Source organism: Trichomonas vaginalis, chromosome V (assembly GCF_026262505.1).
Source record: "Trichomonas vaginalis G3 chromosome V, whole genome shotgun sequence".
Taxonomy (NCBI): Eukaryota; Parabasalia; order Trichomonadida; family Trichomonadidae; genus Trichomonas; species Trichomonas vaginalis.
This window is the reverse complement of record NC_067207.1, coordinates 19,692,145-19,717,421: the sequence shown is the minus strand read 5'-3', so window position 1 is coordinate 19,717,421 and position 25,277 is coordinate 19,692,145. Positions and strand designations below refer to the sequence as shown.

General features: G+C 33.8%; 7 protein-coding genes and 1 pseudogene across 8 annotated transcripts, besides 5 other annotated features; 3 read left to right on the top strand and 5 right to left on the bottom strand.

Moving 5' to 3' along the window:
- Positions 1-226: part of a mobile genetic element that runs on past the window's edge.
- Positions 227-1,600: 1,374 nt separating this feature from the next.
- Positions 1,601-1,837, bottom strand: TVAGG3_0366890 (N-acetylmuramoyl-l-alanine amidase family; the record flags this gene model as incomplete). The annotated part of the gene is made up of 1 exon (XM_051231604.1): positions 1,601-1,837. One exon carries the CDS (start codon positions 1,835-1,837, stop codon positions 1,601-1,603), a length of 237 nt encoding a protein of 78 aa, XP_051101334.1.
- A 3,765-nt stretch (positions 1,838-5,602) lies between these two features.
- TVAGG3_0366880 (protein of unknown function (DUF4833) family) lies at positions 5,603-6,291 on the bottom strand (the record flags this gene model as incomplete). The annotated part of the gene is made up of 1 exon (XM_001302829.1): positions 6,109-6,291. One exon carries the CDS (start codon positions 6,289-6,291, stop codon positions 6,109-6,111), a length of 183 nt encoding a protein of 60 aa, XP_001302830.1.
- Positions 6,292-7,696: 1,405 nt separating this feature from the next.
- TVAGG3_0366870 (tyrosine phosphatase family) lies at positions 7,697-8,473 on the bottom strand (the record flags this gene model as incomplete). The annotated part of the gene is made up of 1 exon (XM_001302830.1): positions 7,697-8,473. One exon carries the CDS (start codon positions 8,471-8,473, stop codon positions 7,697-7,699), a length of 777 nt encoding a protein of 258 aa, XP_001302831.1.
- Positions 8,474-8,786: 313 nt separating this feature from the next.
- TVAGG3_0366860 (GTPase protein) lies at positions 8,787-9,565 on the bottom strand (the record flags this gene model as incomplete). The annotated part of the gene is made up of 1 exon (XM_001302831.2): positions 8,938-9,561. The coding sequence occupies one exon, from the start codon at positions 9,559-9,561 to the stop codon at positions 8,938-8,940; it is 624 nt and encodes a 207-aa protein (XP_001302832.1).
- A 1,154-nt stretch (positions 9,566-10,719) lies between these two features.
- Positions 10,720-11,235, top strand: TVAGG3_0366850 (GTP binding; the record flags this gene model as incomplete). Its single annotated transcript, XM_001302832.1, has 1 exon — positions 10,720-11,235. The coding sequence occupies one exon, from the start codon at positions 10,720-10,722 to the stop codon at positions 11,233-11,235; it is 516 nt and encodes a 171-aa protein (XP_001302833.1).
- A 197-nt stretch (positions 11,236-11,432) lies between these two features.
- Positions 11,433-13,198, top strand: TVAGG3_0366840 (U4 snRNA binding; the record flags this gene model as incomplete). The annotated part of the gene is made up of 1 exon (XM_001302833.1): positions 11,436-12,839. One exon carries the CDS (start codon positions 11,436-11,438, stop codon positions 12,837-12,839), a length of 1,404 nt encoding a protein of 467 aa, XP_001302834.1.
- A 2,684-nt stretch (positions 13,199-15,882) lies between these two features.
- Positions 15,883-18,311: a mobile genetic element.
- On the top strand, positions 17,433-17,873 carry TVAGG3_0366830 (uncharacterized protein; the record flags this gene model as incomplete). The annotated part of the gene is made up of 1 exon (XM_001302835.1): positions 17,433-17,873. One exon carries the CDS (start codon positions 17,433-17,435, stop codon positions 17,871-17,873), a length of 441 nt encoding a protein of 146 aa, XP_001302836.1.
- Positions 18,312-18,613: 302 nt separating the features above from the next.
- Positions 18,614-20,522: a mobile genetic element.
- Positions 19,335-19,408: a mobile genetic element.
- Positions 19,739-19,997: a mobile genetic element.
- A 1,898-nt stretch (positions 20,523-22,420) lies between the features above and the next one.
- Positions 22,421-24,193, bottom strand: TVAGG3_0366780 (annotated as a pseudogene). The gene has a single exon. A coding segment is annotated over exon 1 (1,773 nt).
- Between the last annotated feature and the right edge of the window lie 1,084 nt (positions 24,194-25,277).

The window sequence follows — 25,277 nt, the reverse complement described above, 5'->3', positions numbered from 1 at the left end:
AGTCCTCATATTCTTCTGTGCATTCATTCACTCCATCTAAATCAGAAGCTTGAAGCATACGTGTAAAGAATATGTCACCCACTGTGGTCATCGCTTGATCGGGGAAGTTTCTGGAATCTATAGTGACCTGAAGACCTCGAAGCATTGGATTTTCTAAAACCGTTCTTTGCATTGCATTCTTCGGAAATGTTAACACAACATCTGTAACATTATGAAGAGCGTATGAGAAATCTGAGCTAATACCTTCAGGAGTGATGCAACCTCCATTTAGTGAACGAACGTCAATATGTTGAGCTGGAATCATGAATGGATCTTCCTTACTGAATAAACGTGGTATTGCTTTAACTGATTCTTCAATTAAACCGTATCCTGGTGTAATGCATTTATCCTCTAAAACTTCCATCTTTGTGCATGAAATAATAACGTCTTCAACTGTTGCGTCAGCAGATGTAGCGGCTAAGCTTGTAATTAATTTGGCAGGAAGTCCGATTTGTTGGAATTTGCGATCATATTTATAAACATGATTCATAATCTTTTCATAATTTTCATCAGTTATCTTTTCATAAACGTAATTTTGTAAATCAGCAACTCTTAACGGGTCAACCTGACAAAATACTAAAGTATCCCTGAAAACATAATATTTAAGAATGATTTCACCAAATGATTTAGGATAATCATCGAACGCCTGAAATGCTAACAAATCATTTACCGGAATAATCATATCAAAAGTGACATCAACTTCTTCATTTGCTCTCTTGAAAACTTCTGAAGGGTCAATATATTTACCACATACTGAGTTATCATATTTTTGAACATTATTATATAACGAATGAACAAACTTTTTAACTTTCCTTTCTGATTTTGGTTTATATGTTGCAAATGCGAAAGATTCACGGGCACAATCCATCTGAAGATAACCGGCATCACCTCTTTCGGTTTCTACTTCTAATTGTTTAAAGCTTTGATTTGATGATTTGTAACCAACGAATAAACGCATGCATTTAAAAGCGGCATCACATGTGAAAGCTTTATTTGAAACTAGAGTTGCTTTAACTTTGCGTTTAATATATGTGTCACCTAATTGGTTCACATCATGAGCTGGATTTGTAATTCTTAAATGAGTTTGTTTATCATCAAAATATGGAGTATCAGAGTCATAGCATGAACTTTCAAGTTCTCTATAATATCTTCTACCATCATTCTTTGCGAATATTTCATTTATCTTTTCGAATGAATGAAATATATTTCCATTAATCGGTTTAGTGTTTGGCACCAAATAGTTAGTCGTCATTTATTATTAAATAAAAAATCAAAATTAAAAGATGAAAATGAATTTTTAATTTTAATGAAATAATCAACTATGGCTGCAGGTATATTTAAGAAACTGTGGGATAAAGTAAAAAGAGGAGCGCATAAAGTTTGGGAAACAATGAAGAAAGGAGAAAATTGGATATTTAAGAATAAAGAAGCAATTAGTGACGTTGCTGAATCAATAACACCAAAAGCCGCCCCAATAAGAGAAATATTAAATAAAGGAGAAAAAGTTTATCAAAGACTACAACCGATACTAAGATAAAAATAATATTTATTTATTTTTCCACTATCTACCTCCTATTTTATTAAGTATTCCTTCAGCTATTCCACCAATTGCGTTACCTGCTTGTGCTCCCATTGCCGGATTACCTGCTTTTGTACCTAATACTCCACCTATGATAGTTCCTGCCGTTTTCGCTACTGGTGCCAAAAAGTTTGCAACAGGTTTAATAACCTTTTTATAAACCCAACCCGCAGCTTTCTTAATTCCATCCCATAATTTTTTAAAGAATCCTGCAGCCATTTCTGATTTAATATTAATTAAAAAATATATTTCATCACTTATATTCTAATTTTTATTTAATGATAAATGAAACCAATTTTAAAAATAAATGAAACAGAGGAGGAAGAAATAAATGAAAGTGAAAATGTTCAACAAAAAATAAACGTTGTTAAACCAATTACTGAAACAAAAATTTTTTCATCTGTTGAAGAATTTAATGACTATTATGCCAATAATAAAAAATTATTTGAAGAATTGACAACATGTAAATTGAATAAAATGTTTAAAGTTGATGGATTCAAAATTTCAAAAATAAAAGGGGTGATTAGTTTGAAATCTATTCCTCAATCAAGAATCACCTCATTAATGAAAATTGATGATTTAACAAAAAGAATAGAAATTATTGAAGAGCGAATAAATCAAATTATTGATTTCATAAATCATGACTCGTTGAGCCCGGGTCCTTAAAACCCATCACTGAGTTCAAGGTTATATTCATCAAATATTTCATTATTAAATGGAGTGTGGTAGAATTTACGAAAAAGTGACACTTAACCTTAAATTTCCAAACACTATTTTTTGATTGTATTTTGTTATTTATATATTTATATATGTATATATTTATATATGTATATATTTATATATGTATATATTTATATATGTATATATTTATATATGTATATATTTATATATGTATATATTTTATATGTATATATTATATATGTATATATGTTATATGTATATATATATATGTATATATTTATATGTATATATTTATATATGTATATATTTATATATGTATATATTTATATATGTATATATGTATATATGTATATATGTATATATGTATATATTTATATATGTATATATTTATATATGTATATATTTATTAGAAACTGCTTCATGCTGTGTTGAGTATTGTTGAATTGGAAACTGCTTCATGCTGCATTGAGTATTGTTGAATAATTTGAAGTAGTGGTTTTTGAAATCAGCACCCCTATGAGAGCGCTGGCGACCGAAACACCACTAGTAAGATTGTGTATTAGAAACTGCTTCATGCTGTGTTGAGTAAGCTTCGATGTCTTTGTAGGATAGCTTTCTGAGAGCGAAACAAGATAGTGTTGAAAAAAAAATTTTGAAAATCTGAGAGACTGTGCAAGAGCCAACGACCAAAACGCTACCAGTAAGATACAGCAGTAGTAGCTGCTTCATGCTGCATTGAGTATTGTTGAATAATTTGAAGTAGTGGTTTTTGAAATCAGCACCCCTATGAGAGCGCTGGCGACCGAAACACCACTAGTAAGATTGTGTATTAGAAACTGCTTCATGCTGTGTTGAGTAAGCTTCGATGTCTTTGTAGGATAGCTTTCTGAGAGCGAAACAAGATAGTGTTGAAAAAAAAATTTTGAAAATCTGAGAGACTGTGCAAGAGCCAACGACCAAAACGCTACCAGTAAGATACAGCAGTAGTAGCTGCTTCATGCTGCATTGAGTATTGTTGAATAATTTGAAGTAGTGGTTTTTGAAATCAGCACCCCTATGAGAGCGCTGGCGACCGAAACACCACTAGTAAGATTGTGTATTAGAAACTGCTTCATGCTGTGTTGAGTAAGCTTCGATGTCTTTGTAGGATAGCTTTCTGAGAGCGAAACAAGATAGTGTTGAAAAAAATTTTGAAAATCTGAGAGACTGTGCAAGAGCCAACGACCAAAACGCTACCAGTAAGATACAGCAGTAGTAGCTGCTTCATGCTGCATTGAGTATTGTTGAATAATTTGAAGTAGTGGTTTTTGAAATCAGCACCCCTATGAGAGCGCTGGCGACCGAAACACCACTAGTAAGATTGTGTATTAGAAACTGCTTCATGCTGTGTTGAGTAAGCTTCGATGTCTTTGTAGGATAGCTTTCTGAGAGCGAAACAAAATAGTGTTGAAAAAAATTTTGAAAATCTGAGAGACTGTGCAAGAGCCAACGACCAAAACACTACCAGTAAGATACAGCAGTAGTAGCTGCTTCATGCTGCATTGAGTATTGTTGAATAATTTGAAGTAGTGGTTTTTGAAATCAGCACCCCTATGAGAGCGCTGGCGACCGAAACACCACTAGTAAGATTGTGTATTAGAAACTGCTTCATGCTGTGTTGAGTAAGCTTCGATGTCTTTGTAGGATAGCTTTCTGAGAGCGAAACAAGATAGTGTTGAAAAAATTTTTGAAAATCTGAGAGACTGTGCAAGAGCCAACGACCAAAACACTACCAGTAAGATACAGCAGTAGTAGCTGCTTCATGCTGCATTGAGTATTGTTGAATAATTTGAAGTAGTGGTTTTTGAAATCAGCACCCTATGAGAGCGCTGGCGACCGAAACACCACTAGTAAGATTGTGTATTAGAAACTGCTTCATGCTGTGTTGAGTAAGCTTCGATATCTTTATCAGACCACCTTTAAATTAACCACTCACATTCTCACTGTGGTCCATCTAAAATTTGTAAGCTTTATGACATAAAATTATATTATATGCAGGATCCCACCTATTACTTAATCTTTTTGGAATAAATGTTTTATAATATTTATCGATTGATTGGAATTTTTTGTATAAAAAAAGTTTTTTATTTATATTAAAAATATATTCGGTTAATGATATTATCTTATAATTTGTAAATAAATCTAGTAATAAAATAACTTTAATAGTTGGTGTCACTTTTTCGAAAATTCTGGTTTTTTCTATTAAATGCAACTTCTGCTAGTTTATTTATTTTTTCAATACGATCATTTGAAAGTCTATCGTTTAATTTTTTCTGAAGTTTTTCATTTTCTAGTTCTGAAACTTTATTTGGATGATATTTAAACCCGTTAAATTCTTTTTCCTCAGTTTTGATCATTAATTTACAAAGAACTTTTGTGGTTGGAATTCGTTTAAACCATTTATCATTAATATTTGTTATAAATTCAATATTCGGAATTAATTCCCAATTTTTTGCATTTTCAATTAATTTATTATCAAATGCAAAAGCAATAGGTTTAATATTAAACTTACCTTTATAATATAAACTTTCTACATAATCATCGAAATAAACATCTACTTGTTTAACATTTTCAAGAATTGGTGAAAGAGCATCCATTAATTGATTGACGGTTACGAATCTTGATCCACTCATTTTCTTACGAATTAAAAAAATAAAAAAAATAAATTTAACTTAGTTTTAATTTTACGTAAGAAGTCAATTTTTTAAATCTTGATTTATTCAAAAACGTAAGAATAAAAACCGTAAGAATCATACATTTTTTACTTCATATGTTAAAAAAAATGATACAAAATCGTTCAATATTGTATGAATTCTTACGTTTACAAAAAAAGTCACACAACCCTTCCACATATACTACTAAAATGTTCAAAGTCGTTCAAATTTAATGTTATAAGATTTACACCACCAACTATGATTAAATAAAATTTAGTCAAAATTGAAAACACTAATGTCAGCAACACAAATAATCGTACAATTTATTGCTCTTTATTTCACTACTGCTGTTTTTTTCATTTTTCGAATGTTAATTTCATAAATATTTTTATCTTCAATCAATTCCAAAAATATTTCTTTAAATAAATATCATTATTTTCAATTGGTCAAAATTTCCATCATGTTTTTCGTTTGCAATTTGGATTTTTTTCTAAATTTCAGATAAAATTTCACATTTATTCTATTAATTCTAACATTCAATGCATATTACTTTATAAGAAATTGATTATAAGTTATTGGAATTCGACATGTCGTATCTATTTCAATTATTGTTCGCGTCTATATATAATCGATTGGTATTATTAGCACTTATAATACGTATGCAATTTATTCGATTATTTAATTCGTAAGCTGTTTTCTTTTATTGTTTTATGCTGAGATAATTTTTGATATTAGAATATAATTTGCATTTGATTATATAGTAATGCATAAACAAGCACTTTATTATAATGAAACTAATATTATACACAATCTATAAGTGTTTGGAGTATTAATATTTTTCCGATTTTTTTACGCTTTTGTAATGACCTCGGATACTTCACGGCCATCATCAAGAGCCTTTCCTGAAACTGTAATAGAGTTGACATGTGGAACAAACATGGAAGTAACAACATCAATGTAAATTGTTTCAATAACAGCATCAACACCATTAATAAGACATGTGCAAATGTATTTATCATCTTTCTTAATAGCTGTAAGATTGATTCTTGAAATGGCCACAACATGGAATTTGACGGAATCGTCTTTGGCTTCATCAATTCTAACACCGTATCCAATTTACTTTTCTATCCACTTTAAATCTCTCTTAGCACCATCTTCTGCAGCTCTGATCCAGAATGCATGTACTGTTTCCATTTTCTCTGGTTCATCTTTCTTCATCACAAGTTCGTACACAACGTAGTTCTTGTTTTCTGACTTTGTAACTTTGAATAGCTCATAGCGAACATGGTCTTCAAACATTTTTTATATTGTTGTAAAATTTTTTTTATTCAAAAGCGGTGAAATTTTCGGAATCAATTGAAAAAAAAAATCAAAGGTAATCAATTTTATCATCGGGAGACAATAGAGATGAACATTTAACATGTAACTGTGCTCCGAGAACAGGATGTAAGATCAGTTCCTACCCGAAACACACATCACAGTTTTATCAATATTCGATCCTTCAATGAGTTTTGGGCTCTCAAATACTAGATGATTTATGTGTTAATGTTCATATTAATTGTAAGCCAGATGATATTACATTGAATATTGATTGATGATTGAATTTTAATTTGGATTTATGAATTTAATCTTAAATAACCATGCGAAAGGTAATAAATGCATTTAATGAAATAATAGACTCTATGTGTCGGTTATATTTAACTTCATAATCGATGTTATATGACACGTTAAATAAATTATCCTATGGATGCTCAAATAGCTAGAATATCATTATAAACGTTTTGAGTAAACGAATAGAATAAGTTAAATAAGTCTAATGAAATATTGTGTCAGACAATATTTTAACAAACCAATAAAAGATGGGATAATTGAGACGAGATTAAGAGATTATAATTTTCTTATGTAGGCTAAGCGTTTTGTAGAATCTAATGAGAAACTCATTTTTCGTCCGTTGTAAATATTTGAAAAAAAGCAGTTTTGCATGGCCATAAAACTTAGAGTTTTCTAAATAGTATGTATCTCCTTTTTCGATGAGGATTACCCCGACGGGCGGTCTGAAATATGACGATAGTCGGAAATCTGAGAATCATCGGAACAATTTTTTTAAAAACTAACACACAGAATTATTTACTTTAGTTCGTAACAATTTTATCTATAACTTTATGTTATACCTCATTTATAGGGACCCAAGCCCTATTTCCTTACCCTGTTTGCTTGCTTTGCCCTATTTGAATAAATAATTTTTAATAATTTCAAAATTCCTTCTTCATTTTCTTTTTTAAATACATCTCAGGCACAATTTTTAATCTAATGTCTTTTTGAATGAAGCTTACATAGTTTAGATTGAATTCGTTGATTTTTCAAGGCAATTCTTCATTCTCAGATTCATCAGCCTTTTCAAAATATTTTTCTAATATAAATGCTCTTCTTACCGAAATTATATCTTTTGATATTTGTTCGATTAATCAATTCATTCTTGGGGATGTTAGAAAATTCTCAAAACAAAGTTTAAAAGAGTTTAATGCTGAAGATTTCCGAATATTTTAGCTGTTATTAATAAAAAATATTTTTATATGTTAAACAATATAACTTTTAGTTGTATGAATGCTTAACTCTAAGTTTGTAATATGTTTAAATACCCCAAAATCATTGCTCTTGATTAATATCAAAAGTGAATAATTTTGGATTAAAGGAAGAAATGAAACTATTCAAGGTATGTTTCCATCAATTTGTCCTTGATTTGTGGTGTGATTCCATAGTTATCTTCAAGGAAAGAATCGAAATCCTTATAACGACTGTAAATCGTTTCATAAGCGGTATCAAGATGACTTCTCTGTGCACCAGCGAATTTGGCTATGACATCATCGCTGCCAGGAGGAAGGACTTTTTCTAATTGACGCTTAACTCTGTCAACGGCATATTTCATGTAGGTATTCGTAATTAGGTAGTCTTTAACTATCTCTTCATATTGAACACCAAGCATTGATAAAATGAAAGCAGAAATTAAACCTGTTCTATCCTTTCCTGCAAAGCAATGGAATAAGATTGGTACATTCTTATCAATTATGTCATCAAAAATCATTTGGTATGCTTTATTTTTGAAAGGAATGTATTTGTATCTTTCTGCTGTCATTTTATTGAGTTCTGCAATCTGCTCGCGATTAAGAGTCCTAATGTAGTGTATTGTGACATCTATTTTACTGCTTGGACAATTTTGCAAAGCTGATATTCCAATTTGCTTTACACCAGGAAATATTGGATCTGGTCTAACTTTTCTTTCGCTATCAGATCGTAAGTCGTATATAGTTTTGATATTGAAACTCTTAAATTTTTCGAAATCTTCTTTGGTCCTTAAATTATCAAGAGCAGGACCTCTAAAGAAGATATTTTTCTTGACTTTCTTACCATTTGATGCTAAGAATCCTCCGATGTCTCGGAAATTTCTCATTTTCGAGAAAGAAATCTCTTCCGAAATGCTCATGCAAAAATAACAAATGATCTTCACAGATTATTATTTAGCTGGAATATAAATCAAAGAGAAACGAATGAAGCAAATTTTCAGTTAAATAACATGTCTTAAGCATGATTTTGAATTTGAAATTTTATCACAATCAAATATATTAATTATTAACTATAGAAATGGTTATAACTCTTCCAATATAAAATTATGGTATGATTGATATGCTCATATTTAGTGTTTTTATGAATGGCAATATTATTTTTATACCAATATTTGATAAAATTCGATAAAACTGAGCAGTATGAAGTAATTTACCATAGTCTTTCCTATCAATGAAATTTATAATGTTGCCATTATGGCGCAATTAAAAAAACTTGATTGCAAGCATTTTAAAAATATTGTCGATATTGCAATACCTTTATACAACTAAAAATCCAATTGTTGTTCATGATATTTGAAATGAAAGGTTTTAAAAAGGATATAAATTAGCAGCAGCCGGTTTTTTGTGGTGGCTTAGCACTAGTATCAAGGTCACCAACAAGGCCGGCAATTTCAGCATCTTCTTGAGATTCAACTGCTGGGAGAGTTAATAATAACTTTCCAATTTCGTTGAAAAGTTCCTTAATTCCTTCACCATTCAAAGCAGATGTTTCTTTGTATGCTGAAATCTGATTTGCAAATACAAAATCTTGAACCTCTTGGGAAGTCACCTTTCTTTCGCCTGTTAAATCGCATTTGTTAGCAGCACATATTAACATGCAGTCAGATTTTCCATGCTCACGTAATTCGGAAATCCATTCACCAGCTGCTTGAATTGTTTCTGGTCTTGTAACGTCAAGAACAATAATGGCGGCGCGGGCATCACGGTAGTACATTGGTGTAAGGGATTTGTACTTCTCTGAACCGGCTGTATCCCAAATGTCTAACTTAATGACCGTTCCGTCTACGTTAAGATCTTTAGAAACAAATGCGGCACCAATTGTTGAGTTTGAGTTTGGTGTGAAGGTGTCATACTGAAATCTTGTAACGATGGCAGTTTTTCCTGTAGATTGGGCTCCAAGGAAAACAATTTTCTCTGTCCTTGTGGCCTTGGCGTTTGCAGCTCTCATTGGATCTAAAAAAATTTGACATGTCATCCACTCAGAATTGATCCAATTTTCATATTTTATTTCTCAGTTATAATTCAGTTGACACTCGATAATATCAATTTTCGGATTCCTCAGAAATCAATAAAAATCAAATAAAGCTGATAAAAATAGGTGATTACATCACTATTATACAAGACAATAGATGTTCTTTAAAAAACTAAGTGATTCATTAAATTTCTTTTGATGTTGTAAACGCTATACGACTTTCCCACAAGGAATAAAGCAAACCATGCAATATCGGAACCAATAAACTTAGTTTCAAGCCAATGAGACCATTCTGAATTCTGAATTTTTCGAAAAAGTGCTATTTTAATCAAAATTAGGTTGATTTTATTCAATACTTTTTGTAGGCCTTATCTTTTTTGAACGGCATAAATTCTCAAAAATTTCGATAATATCACTTTATATTCAATTTTTCATATTCACAACGAATATATAAGACTTTTTTAATTGATTGATTTTTATTGAATTTTTAGTAGTCAGAATTGGGTAAAGGACATTATTGAACTTTTTTGTTTTTTTCCAGATCTGATCTCACAAAATATTTTAAATTACAAACTTTGTAGTTTGAATAGATAATTAGTATTAAACTCAAATAACTAGTTTATTTTTGAATAAAAATTATTTGAATTTATTCAATTTTGTGAATTTTCCTTCAAAAATCAAGTTTAAATATCTTATTTGCCATATAATTATAAATACAATGAAACATATTCGAAATTGAAAAGAATGACTTTTTCTGTTCTTTCAATCATTCAATTTGAATTTTGCAATATTGGATTTCTCATTAAATAGCTATTAAAAACAACAAGCAATTTAACTTACATTCAAATTTATTTGTGTTATATTCAATCTTCTCAAAACTTATAATTTTCGGCTATAGCATGATTATATGCTATATAATATAATAAACCTATAATAGTATCATTCTTTCAATTATTTGAAGAGAAAACCGAAAAAATCTATTTTCGGTCTATAACAATCAAAACCACTTCCATTCATTTTACAATTTAATTTATGCTCACAAATGTTTAAAGATATAATACAGAGAATATAATTTCTAATTCGTAAAAAAAGTGAGAAGCAATTGTTAGGGGGGGGAAAGTTCCTTTATTTCTAATGGGGTGCTTTAATAGTACTGCGCAGCTTCCAGCTCTTGCATTCCTAGGACTATGCGATTCTGGTAAATCCACGATTATTGCATACATTGAGCATCAAGTTTTCCGATTAACCCATCCTACATTAGGTGTCGAAATTTCGACAGCCATTTTTCAAGATCAAAGAGTAGAAATATGGGATGTTTCGGGCAGAGATTGCTCATATTGGTCTAAATATTATAACTCGGCAAGCGGAATCGTTTTTGTTGTCGATTCATCAAATGAGAAGGATTTTAATTCTTTTATTGATCATGCAAAACAGACGTTATCTAATCCAATCGTACAAAAATTACCAGTTCTCATTTACGTTAACAGATCTCAGCCAGATACATTAGAGAAATTTAAAGAAGAATTGACAGAGAAATTGGAATTAAAGCAAAGTGGTATAACATATCAACTCATGCCATGTGATCCGAAAACAGGAAAAGGTGTTAATGAAGGTTTTGATTGGATTATGAAAAAGGCACTTCTTAATTAAGAGCTCCCATTGTTTGTATTTGTTTTTTTTTGTTCTGTTTGTTTAAATTGTTACCTAGTTTTTATGTATTTTAAAACAAGATTATTTATTTTTTCTTTGTTATTTCAACTCCTGTTACGGCGATCGAAAAGAACACTTCATGTATTTGAAGCAAATGAATTTTTAAGTAAATCGATTATTAGTTCTTAGTTGAAGTTTTGATGGATGATCTGCAACAGCTAAAGAACAAATTGACGGCATTAAAAGAGCAGAACCAGAAAAAGAAAACTGATATCTATCAACTTCAGCAGCAACTATTTGACTACAAAGAGAATTTTTCAAATTTATCAAAAATTAATAAAAATGATACCGAAAAAATCGAATTAATGAATCAATATATTGGTCTACAACACATGATTAGCGATGTTAATGTTACAATTGATCATAGAACCTTTTGTTTAAATCAAATGAGAACAACTTTGAACGCAGAAAATAAAGAGATCGCTGACAGAAAGAAGGAAAATGATAGCATCAAAGAACAGATAGAATCCAACAAAAAATTCCTTGAACATATTGAAATACAAAATAAAAATCTTCAAAATGATGACTGCTTTAGTCATCTTGCTGACATAGACCGTATTACAACACAAGTTCCAATAAAGTATAAAGAAGTTCAATATGCAAATGAACAATTATCTCAACTTCAAACAGAATATACTAATTTAATAAATCAAAACGATACTGAAATGAATCCACATCTATTGCATACATTCCAAATGTGCAAGAAACAGTCAAATTTCCAACTTACTTGTCTTTCAATTGGATTTGATTCCCAAACTTTGGTTTCTGGCTCAAATGAAGGTAATTTGACACTTGTAAACTTCAGAGATGTCACTACTCCTAGCGTTTACAAGACAGCGGCCACTCCAAATACGATAAAAATGCATCCAAATGATCCTTATTGTCTAATTTCATGCGACAGTGGTCTGATATGGAAATATGACTTTTATACATCCACTTTATCGCAGCCATTTCAAATACCTTCTAAGACAGATTTCTTAGATTTAGATTTTTCTGGCAGATTCGTTGTTGCGTCATCCAGTGACAGGACATTGAAAGTATTGGACATGACAAGACAATATTTGAATACAGTACCAACACCTTTCCTTACTAACTCCATCGCTTCATCTTTGGATGAAATTGTTTTTTGCGGTTGCAATGATGGAACTTTGGCTCTGTTCGATACGAGGCAAGGTAAAGTCACTTACAAGGAAAAGGCTCATGACCAGAAGATACTCATGCTCTGCTTACCAATATTCGGATACGAAGTTTATACAATTGGAGGAGAAGGATTTTTGAAGTGTTTCGATGTCAGAAAAATTGGAACCGAAACCGTTTTTGACATCGACCTTGGAAGGGATCTTGGAAGGACAATGGCCGTATCTCCATGTGGAAAAATGATTTGCGTAACATCTGATGATAACAGTTTCACAATTTTCGACAAAAATGGAAAACAAAATTTCAGATCTCCGGCTGGAAATGCAAAGATAGCTGCTTTGACATGCGCAGAAAACATGGTTATAGCAGGAAACGTTAATCAATCAGTTCAACTCTGGGAAATTTGAGAAAATAATTTTATTTATTTAATTTTCGGCAAATCATCTCTAGATACCAATAACAACAGTAATATTTACACAAAAGGCATTGCTGTTTCTTATACATTATGCTCAATTTTAATTTGATTAATATTTTATTTTTTATTAATTAATTATGACTCAAATACGAGCATTAAAATATGTAAATGATCAGACAAATCTGATTCAAGCATTCACAGATAAGCAACAAAGAATATTTAGGGACAAATTAATCCAAAGTCTCATTTTGACAAATAATATGTTCCTTCAACTTAAAATAGTAATTTTGATATTTATTTAAATGTTATGTTTTGAATTTTGAATAAACGAACTATATGAATATTATTTTACTGAAATTGTACTGAACTAGCATCATCAATATGCTGTTTGAATGTCATGATACAAAAGCCCCTATTGATCTAGCAAAATAAAAAATAGATCAAATTTCAAGATATCAATTCGAGCTTCTGATATTTGTTATAATGGCCAAACATTTAATATCAATGGTATAGTTAGATGAGCTTTTTATGTCATTCTTCTTCACACTTTATACATCAATTGTGTCATTCAATTTTTTTTGACAAAATACATCGACCAAATTTTTTGAGAACATTATGAAATTTCCGAAATTTTCGCTCTTCGGAGCTGAGTTGGAATAATAATACAAAGGAATGGATTATTCAATCCTCAGGTGCACTTCCAAAGCAAACATTACATGAAGATGCTGTTTCAATTGTTGTAATTGGCGCAGTTACAAGTATTGACGACAATGCTTTCAATGGATATTCAAATCTTCAATATCTTGAATTTCCAGACAGTGTTACCGAATTCGGAAATAATATCTTTTCCTATACTCGCATTAAAAAATTTCGGATACCGAATAATTTAGTTAAATTAAGCACTTCAAATAGCTTAGACTATTCTCCTAGCTTAGAAGAGTTCATAACTGATCCTGGGTGTCTTCATTACACAAGTATTGACGGAGTTCTTTTTAACAAAGAAAAAACAAATTTGATATTTTATCCGAGTGGCAAGCTTGAAAGAACTTATAGTATTCCATTTGGAACTAAAATAATCTCAACCGGCGCATTTGCAGATTTAGTTCATTTAGAGCAATTGATAATTCCTCAATCTATTACTACAATAGGCGGCCGCTTTGTAGTAAGAACATCAATCATGAAATATATCGTTATTTATAGATATAAGAACGGAACAAGCACATTAACTTTTTCAGAATCAAAAACTAATTTTGATTTATCAACTATTAATAGTTCAGCAATTAAATATGTTAATACAGATATGTATGTAATGTTTCAACGTAAATCCGTAAGATTTATGGATGTAGGAAGCGGAAATTCACAAATCTTATCCGACTTTAATGATTTTGAGTTTGATAACATTACTATTGATTCATTAGGTGTATATAAATTTAGGAAATGCGCAACAATGAATCGGTGTACATATTTTAATCTTTCTCATCTAATACCATTAATGATTTTTATTTTAAAATGACTAAACATATATTCCATTTTAAAGAATCGGTCCGAAATCTGCCAATCTTACATTTTTCATTCAGATAAAGTGACAAGAGTTTATCTAAGTGGAATGTACAATATATATTGTAATAGCTCGTAATTATGTTTGAATTACTGATATGAAATTTCAAAAACATTAAGAGAAAAGATATCAAGATAATTACTTTTTGTTTAAGTGTCTACTCTATGGCTCTTTGCTATTATATTAGAACTGATACTTACGTGATGTTCCAGCATAAGTCAGTAAAGATTATTGATTTAAGTATTGGAAATTCACAAAACTTACTTGATAACATTATAATTGATACATTAGGCATATATAAATTTATCAAGTGCTCATCAGCTATTTGCCATTCATATTTTAGTCTATTAAATTCAACTCCATTAATTATTTTCTTTTTATTATAAATAAACACACGAATAGATATACGCTGATAACAAAAGAGAATTATACATATCATATTCAATATTTTTCACATCTTTGAATTTGAAAAATACCAGAAAAGAATCTTTTCAAAAGATATTCTTACTTATCTATTGTACTAAAAATATTTACTCGATGTATTTTGTCAGATTTTTTCGGATCAGATTTTTTAAATTTTAGTTTTTCGAGTTTGAGTTGGAATGATAAAACCAAAGAATGGATTATTGAAGCATCAGGTACTCTCACAAAACAAACATTACATAAAGATGCAGTATCAATTATTGTTATTGGAGATGTTACAAGTACGGCAGATAATGCTTTCAACGGATACTTAAATCTTGAGTACCTTGAAATCCCAGATAGTGTTACAAGTATTGGAAATAACATATTTGCCAATACTCTTGTTAGAAAATTTCGAATTCCCAAAAATTTAATAAATTTAAGTTCTCAATTTAGCTTTGATTTTTCTCCAAGCTTAGAGGAATTTATAGTAGATCCAGAATGCATACATTATTCAGGTATTGAAGGTGTTCTTTTCGATAAATCTCAAACAAATTTGATATTTTATCCAAGCGGCAAACTTGATAAAATTTATAGCGTTCCATTTGGAATAAAAACGATATCACCTAATTCATTTGTTGACTTAGTCTATTTAGAGCAACTGGTTTTCCCACAATCTATCACCAAAATAGGTGGTGGCCTTGCCATGCGTACTCCAGTGCTTAACTCTATTGTTATATATAGATTTAAGAATGATACAGGTTCATTATTTTTTTCAGATCCAGCAACTAATTTTGAATCATCAAATATTAATAGTTCAGCAATTAAATACATATACACCAACATCTATGTATTGCTTCAGCATAAATCGATAAAATTTATTGATTTAAATGATGGAAATTCACAAAATTTACCAGATTTTAATGAAATTGCACTTGATAATATTACAATTGGTACATTGGGCATATATAAATTTATGAAGTGCTCAATAAAGATATGTCCTTCATATTTTAATCTAACCAATTCGTTTCCCTTTATATTTTTCATTCTTCTATGAATAAATAAACATAGTTAAGGATGGGCACTCATTAGGGTGCTGAAAAAAATCAAGTCTAGCAAAGTCAATATATTAAAAACAGTGAAGACTGTTATATAGCATTATAGTGCACAAGCTCAAATATTTAGTGATGCATTTCTCGAACTTATTTTATTTATAAGTTAACCTTGAAACATGAATTTTAGTATATCATGAGCATATTTTTTTCTAATTTTGCAATACTTATAATATCATACCAGGATTCATGTGGAAGTCTAATATTTGGTATATAATATTCTTACAATAAATGTATTAATTCAATTATATTCAAAATGATGGGTCGCAATTTTTACTGAAATTGCAAATTTAATTTCAACAATGAAATTATTGTTTAAAAAAAATAGCACAACAGCAAGATGGACAATCATATATAGAATTATAATGCTCCATATAATGCTTTGATTTGATGCGTATATAATGTTATTTTTCGAACATCTTTGTAAAAAATTGATTTTTGTAATTTTTGAAAAAATTCGATTTTATTTCGAGATTTCCTCTATAGGTGAAGTATATTGAACAATATTCCTATGGGAGAAAATAATTGTAAGTATGAGTACTTTCATTAATACTATGGGTGCCATGGTTATCGCTCAAACGATCAAGTTATATCTCGATTGCGTAAATTGAAATTTTGCTATTTTCTAAATTCACGGCAACAACATTCTTTTATCCTGATCGTACATCACAATATTTGAATGTGCGACCATTTGTTCAAGAAACCGTCAAGTTATTCTTCATTTTTCATGCCGCGGCGAACAAAAGCAGTTGCAAAGCGTATAAAGAACTTAGTTCAAAGCGCGAAAAATAGGGTAGAGCCATATGTCGTCAACACTGTTGAATTTGTGCTATCTGTATTATTGAGCGGCGCTACATTTTGCCAATCAGAATTTCAATTCATGCTGAATAACATCAAAGTTCCGTCAGAAGCTACATTTCATCGAGTCCAAGAAAAGGTTGGTCGTGTTATCATAGAAGTTGCCAGAGAATCTGTTAATTATTGGAAATCTCGAATGAGAAAATGTTCGGGACTTTTGTTTGACGGTTCTTGGAGTCAGAGAAGAAATGCAATGTTTTGCTATGTACAATTTGTAGAAGAGAAACTCAAAAAAATTGTAGATTGGGAAGTGATATCTAAATCTTTTAAAAATTTCAAAGGTAATTTCAACGGAAAATCAAATGAAATGGAATTTGAAGGCTTAAAAAGAATGCTGAAGCGTTGGAATAATGAAAAACGTGTAAATTTTTTTGTGCATGATGGCGATGTCAAAATTGTTTCTACAATCAAAAATACGTTCAAAGGTATCAGAGAATACAGAGATCCTGGACATTTTCTTAACAATATACAGAAAAAGCTCAAACTGCCAGAATTCAGAATCTTATCTAGCATTTCAAAGAATTTATTGCGTTGGCTTAGGCAACTTCTCAATGACACACATATGTCAATTAAAACAAAGAAGTTTTTATGGTTGAATTCCGCTAAACATTATGCCGGAAATCATAAATTTTGTCCAGATCCTGAAAAATGCAAGATGATTAAACCATGGAAATATGCAAAAAATAAAACTGCTATAAAAACACTTAAAAAATTCCTCGAAGATACCGTAAAAATCTTTGATATGGTAAAAAAGATTCATTCAACTCAAGTAGTTGAATCGATAAACCATATCAAAGCAATGCTTGCTAATAAAAATATTAATTGGCATGCTTCTTGGCCAATTAGGATGGCAGTCACAATATTGCATTTCAATGAAAGTATGTTTGAAACGATTGTAGCAATAAGATACAGGTTAAATTTACCAACAATGCCAGAAATGATGAACAGATATTTCAGAATGTATGATACAACAAAAGATTTAATCAAAGCATTCAAAAATTCAAAGCAAGTTCAAAAAAAGTTTGCGGCATTAAGAGCTATAAAGAGAGGTCTTCAAGCTACCGATGATCGTATTACTGTTAAATCACATAAATAATTATTAAATTTATTTCACCCTCAAAACATCATAATCTTGCACCTTCTTTGAATAAACACTTTCACCTTCTATTTTTAATTAATGTTTTTTAATTGTCCAAAATTTTTAGATTATATAAGATATAATTTTTTATAAAAGTATTATTTTCTAAAAGATAAGTATATATTCTTAATCACAAAACCTAGCATGTTATCATATCTATATATCAGCTTCCTAAATATAATACTCATATAGTTAGTATGATTTTAATGTTTTTGAACATGAAACGAAAATATGATTACAATCATATAACATAATGGAGTTATTGATATAACTTATATGCATGATACATTAAGAATTCTTCCAACAATATAGATATAGTTGTAGATTCCTATGATTCCTTTTATATTGTGAGATAATAACATTTTTATGCTGTCAGGAGCCTATGAGTGCCCATCCTTAAAATCATCAATGCTTTCAAAAAATTGTATTCAACATTCACTTACACTAATTGCAACACACTGCTTTAACTTACTAAAATTATTCACAAATAATATACTCACGAGAATAATCGTTTTTGTTTCTATGTTTACTTTTGTCAACGGTCCCTTCGTCAGTTGAAGTAACAAAATAATCAGGATCTTTAATTATCTTATTTCTGCGTTTTTCATTCTCCAAATTTTTGATATCGGAAAGAGTTTGAATCAGGAATTCATCAATTGATTTTCTATTTGTCATTTGTGTAGATTTCTTTCTTAATCTATGGCAGTCCCAACGGGAACCGCGGTAATTTACCGAGGTTTCCGCACACCGGTTCCTTTTTTTAGGAATTTTTTAGATTAAAAAATATGCTTTGTAAATCATTTTTTGTAAATCGGCAAAAATTTGGAAATATTCTGACGACAATAAATCTGGGAATAGTATTTGAAATACGAGAACAACCTATTTAAAAGTGTTTCGCTCGATTTTGTATAATTTCAAATTTTCGCATATAGCTTTCCGTGAATTACCGTGATTTTACCGCCACATCAATAGTTTACGACACTTTTTCCGTAAATTGAGTAGTTTACTGCACTTTTTCCGTAAAATTGAGTTACGGGAATCCGTAAGATTACCGTACCTCACTTCTAGTTGAAAATAGCATTAGTATATAATAAATAGATATATTATTCATATTTTTGATTTTGAATTACGGAAAAAGTGAGTTCAGAACTTCCAATTATTATTTGATTAATTATGTTAAAAATACTATAAGGAATTAAAATACATAATGTTGAAATTTGAATTACGGAAAAAGTGAGGGTGAAAGTGAAGTGAAAAAGTAAGATATTTTTTGTTGAAATAATCATAGTTGTACAATTTTGAAACTATATGTAAAGCTATAAATTGAATAAATTCAAAAACAAAAATTGTTTATTCTTATTAATAAATTTATATTAATCAATATTTGAACAACCCGTAATTAAAATTGAATTCCTCTTAAAATTTAATCCATACGTTAATTTTTAATTTGCTCGGTGAATGCCGAGCTTCCCTACTTCTCTTGTCATTCCTTCAAAAACTCTAATCTCATCGCACTTACAAACATCATGATTTGATGTATTGTCGAGAAATCTTAGACTTGTTTGTCATTTGATTATAGCATTTGAAAGTCATCTCGAAAATCGATTAACAAGACAATTTCCCAAACATCTACATACAAGTAGATGATGGTAAACCCATTAGAGTTGTTTTGCTATGATTCCTCCAATCTTATGATGAGAAAAATCATATCAAAACAGCTCTAATCGAACATTCTACACAACTTAGCATCCAGCTAGTTCCAAGTAATGCGATTACAACATCAACGGCCAAAGCCTTTCAGAGTCCTTTAATCATTTCTTCTCATCTCAATGTGAAGTGGCCCCAAACGAACTACAAGCTGACGTTACAACGCATTACAACCCGGTTAATACGAGCATATACATTAGAGCTGCTTTGTTATGATCTCCCTCATCAATTGATGGAGATCTCATTATGAAGCAGCTCCAATCGAACTAAAAACCTACATACAAATGAGTGAAAAAAACTCATTAGAGTTGTGTTGCTTTGATTTCTCTCATCAGAAGATGAGAGATACCAGAACAAAACAACTCTAATCAAACTTTCTACACAACTCAGCACAGTATCAATGCAAAGTAATGCGTCTGTATCGTTAACAAGCAAAGTTGTTTCGGGTCCTTCCATTTTGGAAGAATTCGGAACAACTTTGCGAATTGATAGTGTAAACCCATATACATGAAAGCGTGCATGCATAAAGACAGGTATTGTCAGCAATGACTACCTGCCCAGCTATGAGTGATCAGAGAATTACCATCTCAGGCTTTTTAAGAACGTTTCAGCCAGGACCCTCGTATGTTGACTGTGAAAGGCATCCTTTATCTGAAATAGATGCTTTTCCAACAATCAAATTCGAAGATCTTCGACGTTGTTGTAAAAAGAGAAGGAGAAGGAAAGAAGAGGAAGGAGAGGAAGAAGGAAAGGAAAAGAAGAAGAAAAAAGAAAAAAAAGAAGGACATATTAAATATAATGCGCACTTAATAGTGCCGAGGCGGCGGAGCCGCCGAGGCGCGATTTTTTTGACCCTATATTACCGCACGGCAATGTTTTTCTCGATTTTGTACAGCCCTATCTTAATCTCAATTTTTCGATGTTTTCGATAATTAATGGGTTATCAAACAGTTCTTCATTTTATACGATTAAACGTGAATATAGCATACTATATCTTTTTCACTGTTTGAAAATACAAAAAAAGATCTCTGATAAAAGACTCAAGATGTAAATGACAAATATAAAAAACATGATATTTAATTTATTTTAAAAAATAAAATCAATTATCATCTGAAGGAGCGGCAAAAGATGAAATCTGTGCATTTTTCCTCTTTCTTGGTCTAAACTCTTCTACTGAGTCACTTTCACTTTCGCTCTTTTCTTCGTCAGATTCTTTGCTACTCTTAGTCTTATATACGAAAAAAGGAGATTTGACAGAATGTCAAATCTCCTCAAAAAGTGACAGTTTACATGGCAAACAATTGCGAGCAATTTTTAGCCATTTTGGCTGAGAACTAGGGTCTGCGAGGTACATAGATAGAATCAGTACCTCGCAGACTCTAGTTCTCTATATGGCGCCGAGAAATTTTGGTGAAATGCGACGACATTTCACCAAAATTTTCTCGACGCCATAGGATGAATTGGAGGGTGTGAGATACTATTACATATAATAGTACTCACACCCTCCAAAACCTCGAAAATCTCAAAATTTCCTGCAATTATCATCAACTTTGCATAGCACAATCGGCCAAAAATTCATTCAATTGTCCTTCTTCTCAATATTTCTTAACTTTTTCGATTTCTTTCAAAATATCTTTCAATAATCTTTCAATGATAAATATTATACAAAAACGATTAGTATGAAACTTTTTTGCATTTTAAAAATATTTTATATTTCTGTTTTTATTTCAATTTTTATATTTTTATTTTCCTTTTTTTAGATGAAACTTATTTGTTTACCAATATTCCTTATTTTATAAAATTTTTCAATTGAATACTACAATAATTTTATCTCTCCTTTATTAAATTTTCGATTTTTATGTTAATTCTAATTCTTTGCACTATTTCTTGTCTAAATCTTCAAAGGCGCACACCGTTAGCCATTGTTCATCAATTAACAAGATAACATTTTACAAAGCTCTTTTATGTAATAGACTAATTACTATTGAAGAGTACTTACATCATACATACAAACTTCAAGAGTTTATTACTTTCTACATTAAATATAATAATCGACTCTACGAGTGTTCATCCATTTTGAAACACAGAGATGACACTCTCCTTACCGATTATTTGATATTACAAAGTTCAAACGACTCTCGTATACAGGAAGAACCCTCATCAGCCAGCACTCCTCTACAACACCAGCTTTCATCAGCCAGCACTACCAACTCTGTTCCACAGCAACAGCTCTCAACAGCCAACGCTCCTCTACAAAGCCCACTTTCTGCCAACACCCCGCACAACGCCAGCTCTCTGCCAACGCTCCTCTTCAACGCCAGCTTTCATTAGCCAGCAGTACCAACACTCCCCCACAGCCACAACTCTCTGCCAGCACTCCCCCACAACGCCAGCTCTCTGCCAACTCTCTTCCACAGCAACAACTCTCTGCCAACACCCAGACACAACGCCAGCTCTCTGCCAACACCCAGACACAACGCCAGTTCTCTGCCAACACTCATCTTCAACGCCAGTTCTCTGCCAACACCCCTCTTCAGCGCCAGCTATCTGCCAACACTTCGGCACAGCAACAACTCTCTGCCAACACCTTGGCACAGCAACAACTCTCTGCCAACACTCCCCCACAACGCCAGCTCTCTGCCAACTCTCTTCCACAGCAACAACTCTCTGCCAACTCTCTTCCACAGCAACAACTCTCTGCCAACACTCATCTTCAACGCCAGCTCTCTGCCAACACTCATCTTCAACGCCAGCTCTCTGCCAACACCTCGGCACAGCAACAACTCTCTGCCAACACCTCAGCACAGCAACAACTCTCTGCCAACACCTTGGCACAGCAACAACTCTCTGCCAACACCCAGACACAACGCCAGCTCTCTGCCAACACCTCGGCACAGCAACAACTCTCTGCCAACACCTCGGCACAGCAACAACTCTCTGCCAACACCCAGACACAACGCCAGCTCTCTGCCAACTCTCTTCCACAGCAACAACTCTCTGCCAACACCCAGACACAACGCCAGCTCTCTGCCAACTCTCTTCCACAGCAACAACTCTCTGCCAACACCCAGACACAACGCCAGTTCTCTGCCAACACTCATCTTCAACGCCAGTTCTCTGCCAACACCCCTCTTCAGCGCCAGCTCTCTGCCAACACTTCGGCACAGCAACAACTCTCTGCCAACACTCCCCCACAACGCCAGCTCTCTGCCAACTCTCTTCCACAGCAACAACTCTCTGCCAACTCTCTTCCACAGCAACAACTCTCTGCCAACACTCATCTTCAACGCCAGCTCTCTGCCAACACTCATCTTCAACGCCAGCTCTCTGCTAACACCTCGGCACAGCAACAATTCTGTGCCAACACCCAGACACAACGCCAGCTCTCTGCAAACACCCAGACACAACGCCAGTTCTCTGCCAACACTCATCTTCAACGCCAGTTCTCTGCCAACACTCCCCCACAACGCCAGCTCTCTGCCAACTCTCTTCCACAGCAACAACTCTCTGCCAACTCTCTTCCACAGCAACAACTCTCTGCCAACACCCAGACACAACGCCAGTTCTCTGCCAACTCTCTTCCACAGCAACAACTCTCTGCCAACACCCAGACACAACGCCAGCTCTCTGCCAACTCTCTTCCACAGCAACAACTCTCTGCCAACACCCAGACACAACGCCAGTTCTCTGCCAACACCCCTCTTCAGCGCCAGCTATCTGCCAACATTTCGGCACAGCAACAACTCTCTGCCAACACCTTGGCACAGCAACAACTCTCTGCCAACACTCCCCCACAACGCCAGCTCTCTGCCAACTCTCTTCCACAGCAACAACTCTCTGCCAACTCTCTTCCACAGCAACAACTCTCTGCCAACACTCATCTTCAACGCCAGCTCTCTGCCAACACTCATCTTCAACGCCAGCTCTCTGCTAACACCTCGGCACAGCAACAATTCTGTGCCAACACCCAGACACAACGCCAGCTCTCTGCAAACACCCAGACACAACGCCAGTTCTCTGCCAACACTCATCTTCAACGCCAGTTCTCTGCCAACACTCCCCCACAACGCCAGCTCTCTGCCAACTCTCTTCCACAGCAACAACTCTCTGCCAACACCCAGACACAACGCCAGCTCTCTGCCAACACTCATCTTCAACGCCAGCTCTCTGCCAACACCTCGGCACAGCAACAACTCTCTGCCAACACTCAGACACAACTCCAGCTCTCTGCCAACACCCAGACACAACGCCAGCTCTCTGCCAACTCTCTTCCACAGCAACAACTCTCTGCCAACACTCAGACACAACTCCAGCTCTCTGCCAACTCTCTTCCACAGCAACAACTCTCTGCCAACACCCAGACACAACGCCAGCTCTCTGCCAACTCTCTTCCACAGCAACAACTCTCTGCCAACACTCAGACACAACTCGAGCTCTCTGCCAACTCTCTTCCACAGAAACAACTCTCTGCCAACACCCAGACACAACGCCAGCTCTCTGCCAACACCTCGGCACAGCAACAACTCTCTGCCAACACTCCTCTTCAACGCCAACTCTCTGCCAACACTCATTTTCAACGCCAGCTCTCTGCCAACACCTCGGCACAGCAACAACTCTCTGCCAACACCCAGACACAACGCCAGCTCTCTGACAACTCTCTTCCACATCAACAATTCTCTGCCAACACCCAGACACAACTCCAGCTCTCTGCCAACACCCAGACACAACGCCAGCTCTCTGCCAACTCTCTTCCACAGCAACAGCTCTCTGCCAACACCCAGACACAACGCCAGCTCTCTGCCAACTCTCTTCCACATCAACAATTCTCTGCCAACACCCAGACACAACGCCAGCTCTCTGCCAACACCCAGACACAACGCCAGCTCTCTGCCAACTCTCTTCCACATCAACAATTCTCTGCCAACACCCAGACACAACTCCAGCTCTCTGCCAACACCCAGACACAACGCCAGCTCTCTGCCAACTCTCTTCCACATCAACAATTCTCTGCCAACACCCAGACACAACGCCAGCTCTCTGCCAACACCCAGACACAACGCCAGCTCTCTGCCAACTCTCTTCCACAGCAACAACTCTCTGCCAACACCCAGACACAACGCCAGCTCTCTGCCAACACCCAGACACAACGCCAGCTCTCTGCCAACTCTCTTCCACAGCAACAATTCTCTGCCAACACTCAGACACAACGCCAGCTCTCTGCCAACACTCATCTTCAACGCCAGCTCTCTGCCAACACCTTGGCACAGCAACAACTCTCTGCCAACACTCCCCCACAACGCCAGCTCTCTGCCAGCTCTCTTCCACAGCAACAACTCTCTGCCAACTCTCTTCCACAGCAACAACTCTCTGCCAACACTCCTCTTCAACGCCAACTCTCTGCCAAGACCTCGGCACAGCAACAACTCTCTGCCAACACCCAGACACAACGCCAGCTCTCTGCCAACACTCAGACACAACTCCAGCTCTCTGCCAACACCCAGACACAACTCCAGCTCTCTGCCAACACCCAGACACAACGCCAGCTCTCTGCCAACACCCAGACACAACGCCAGCTCTCTGCCAACTCTCTCCACAGCAACAACTCTCTGCCAACACCCAGACACAACGCCAGCTCTCTGCCAACTCTCTCCACAT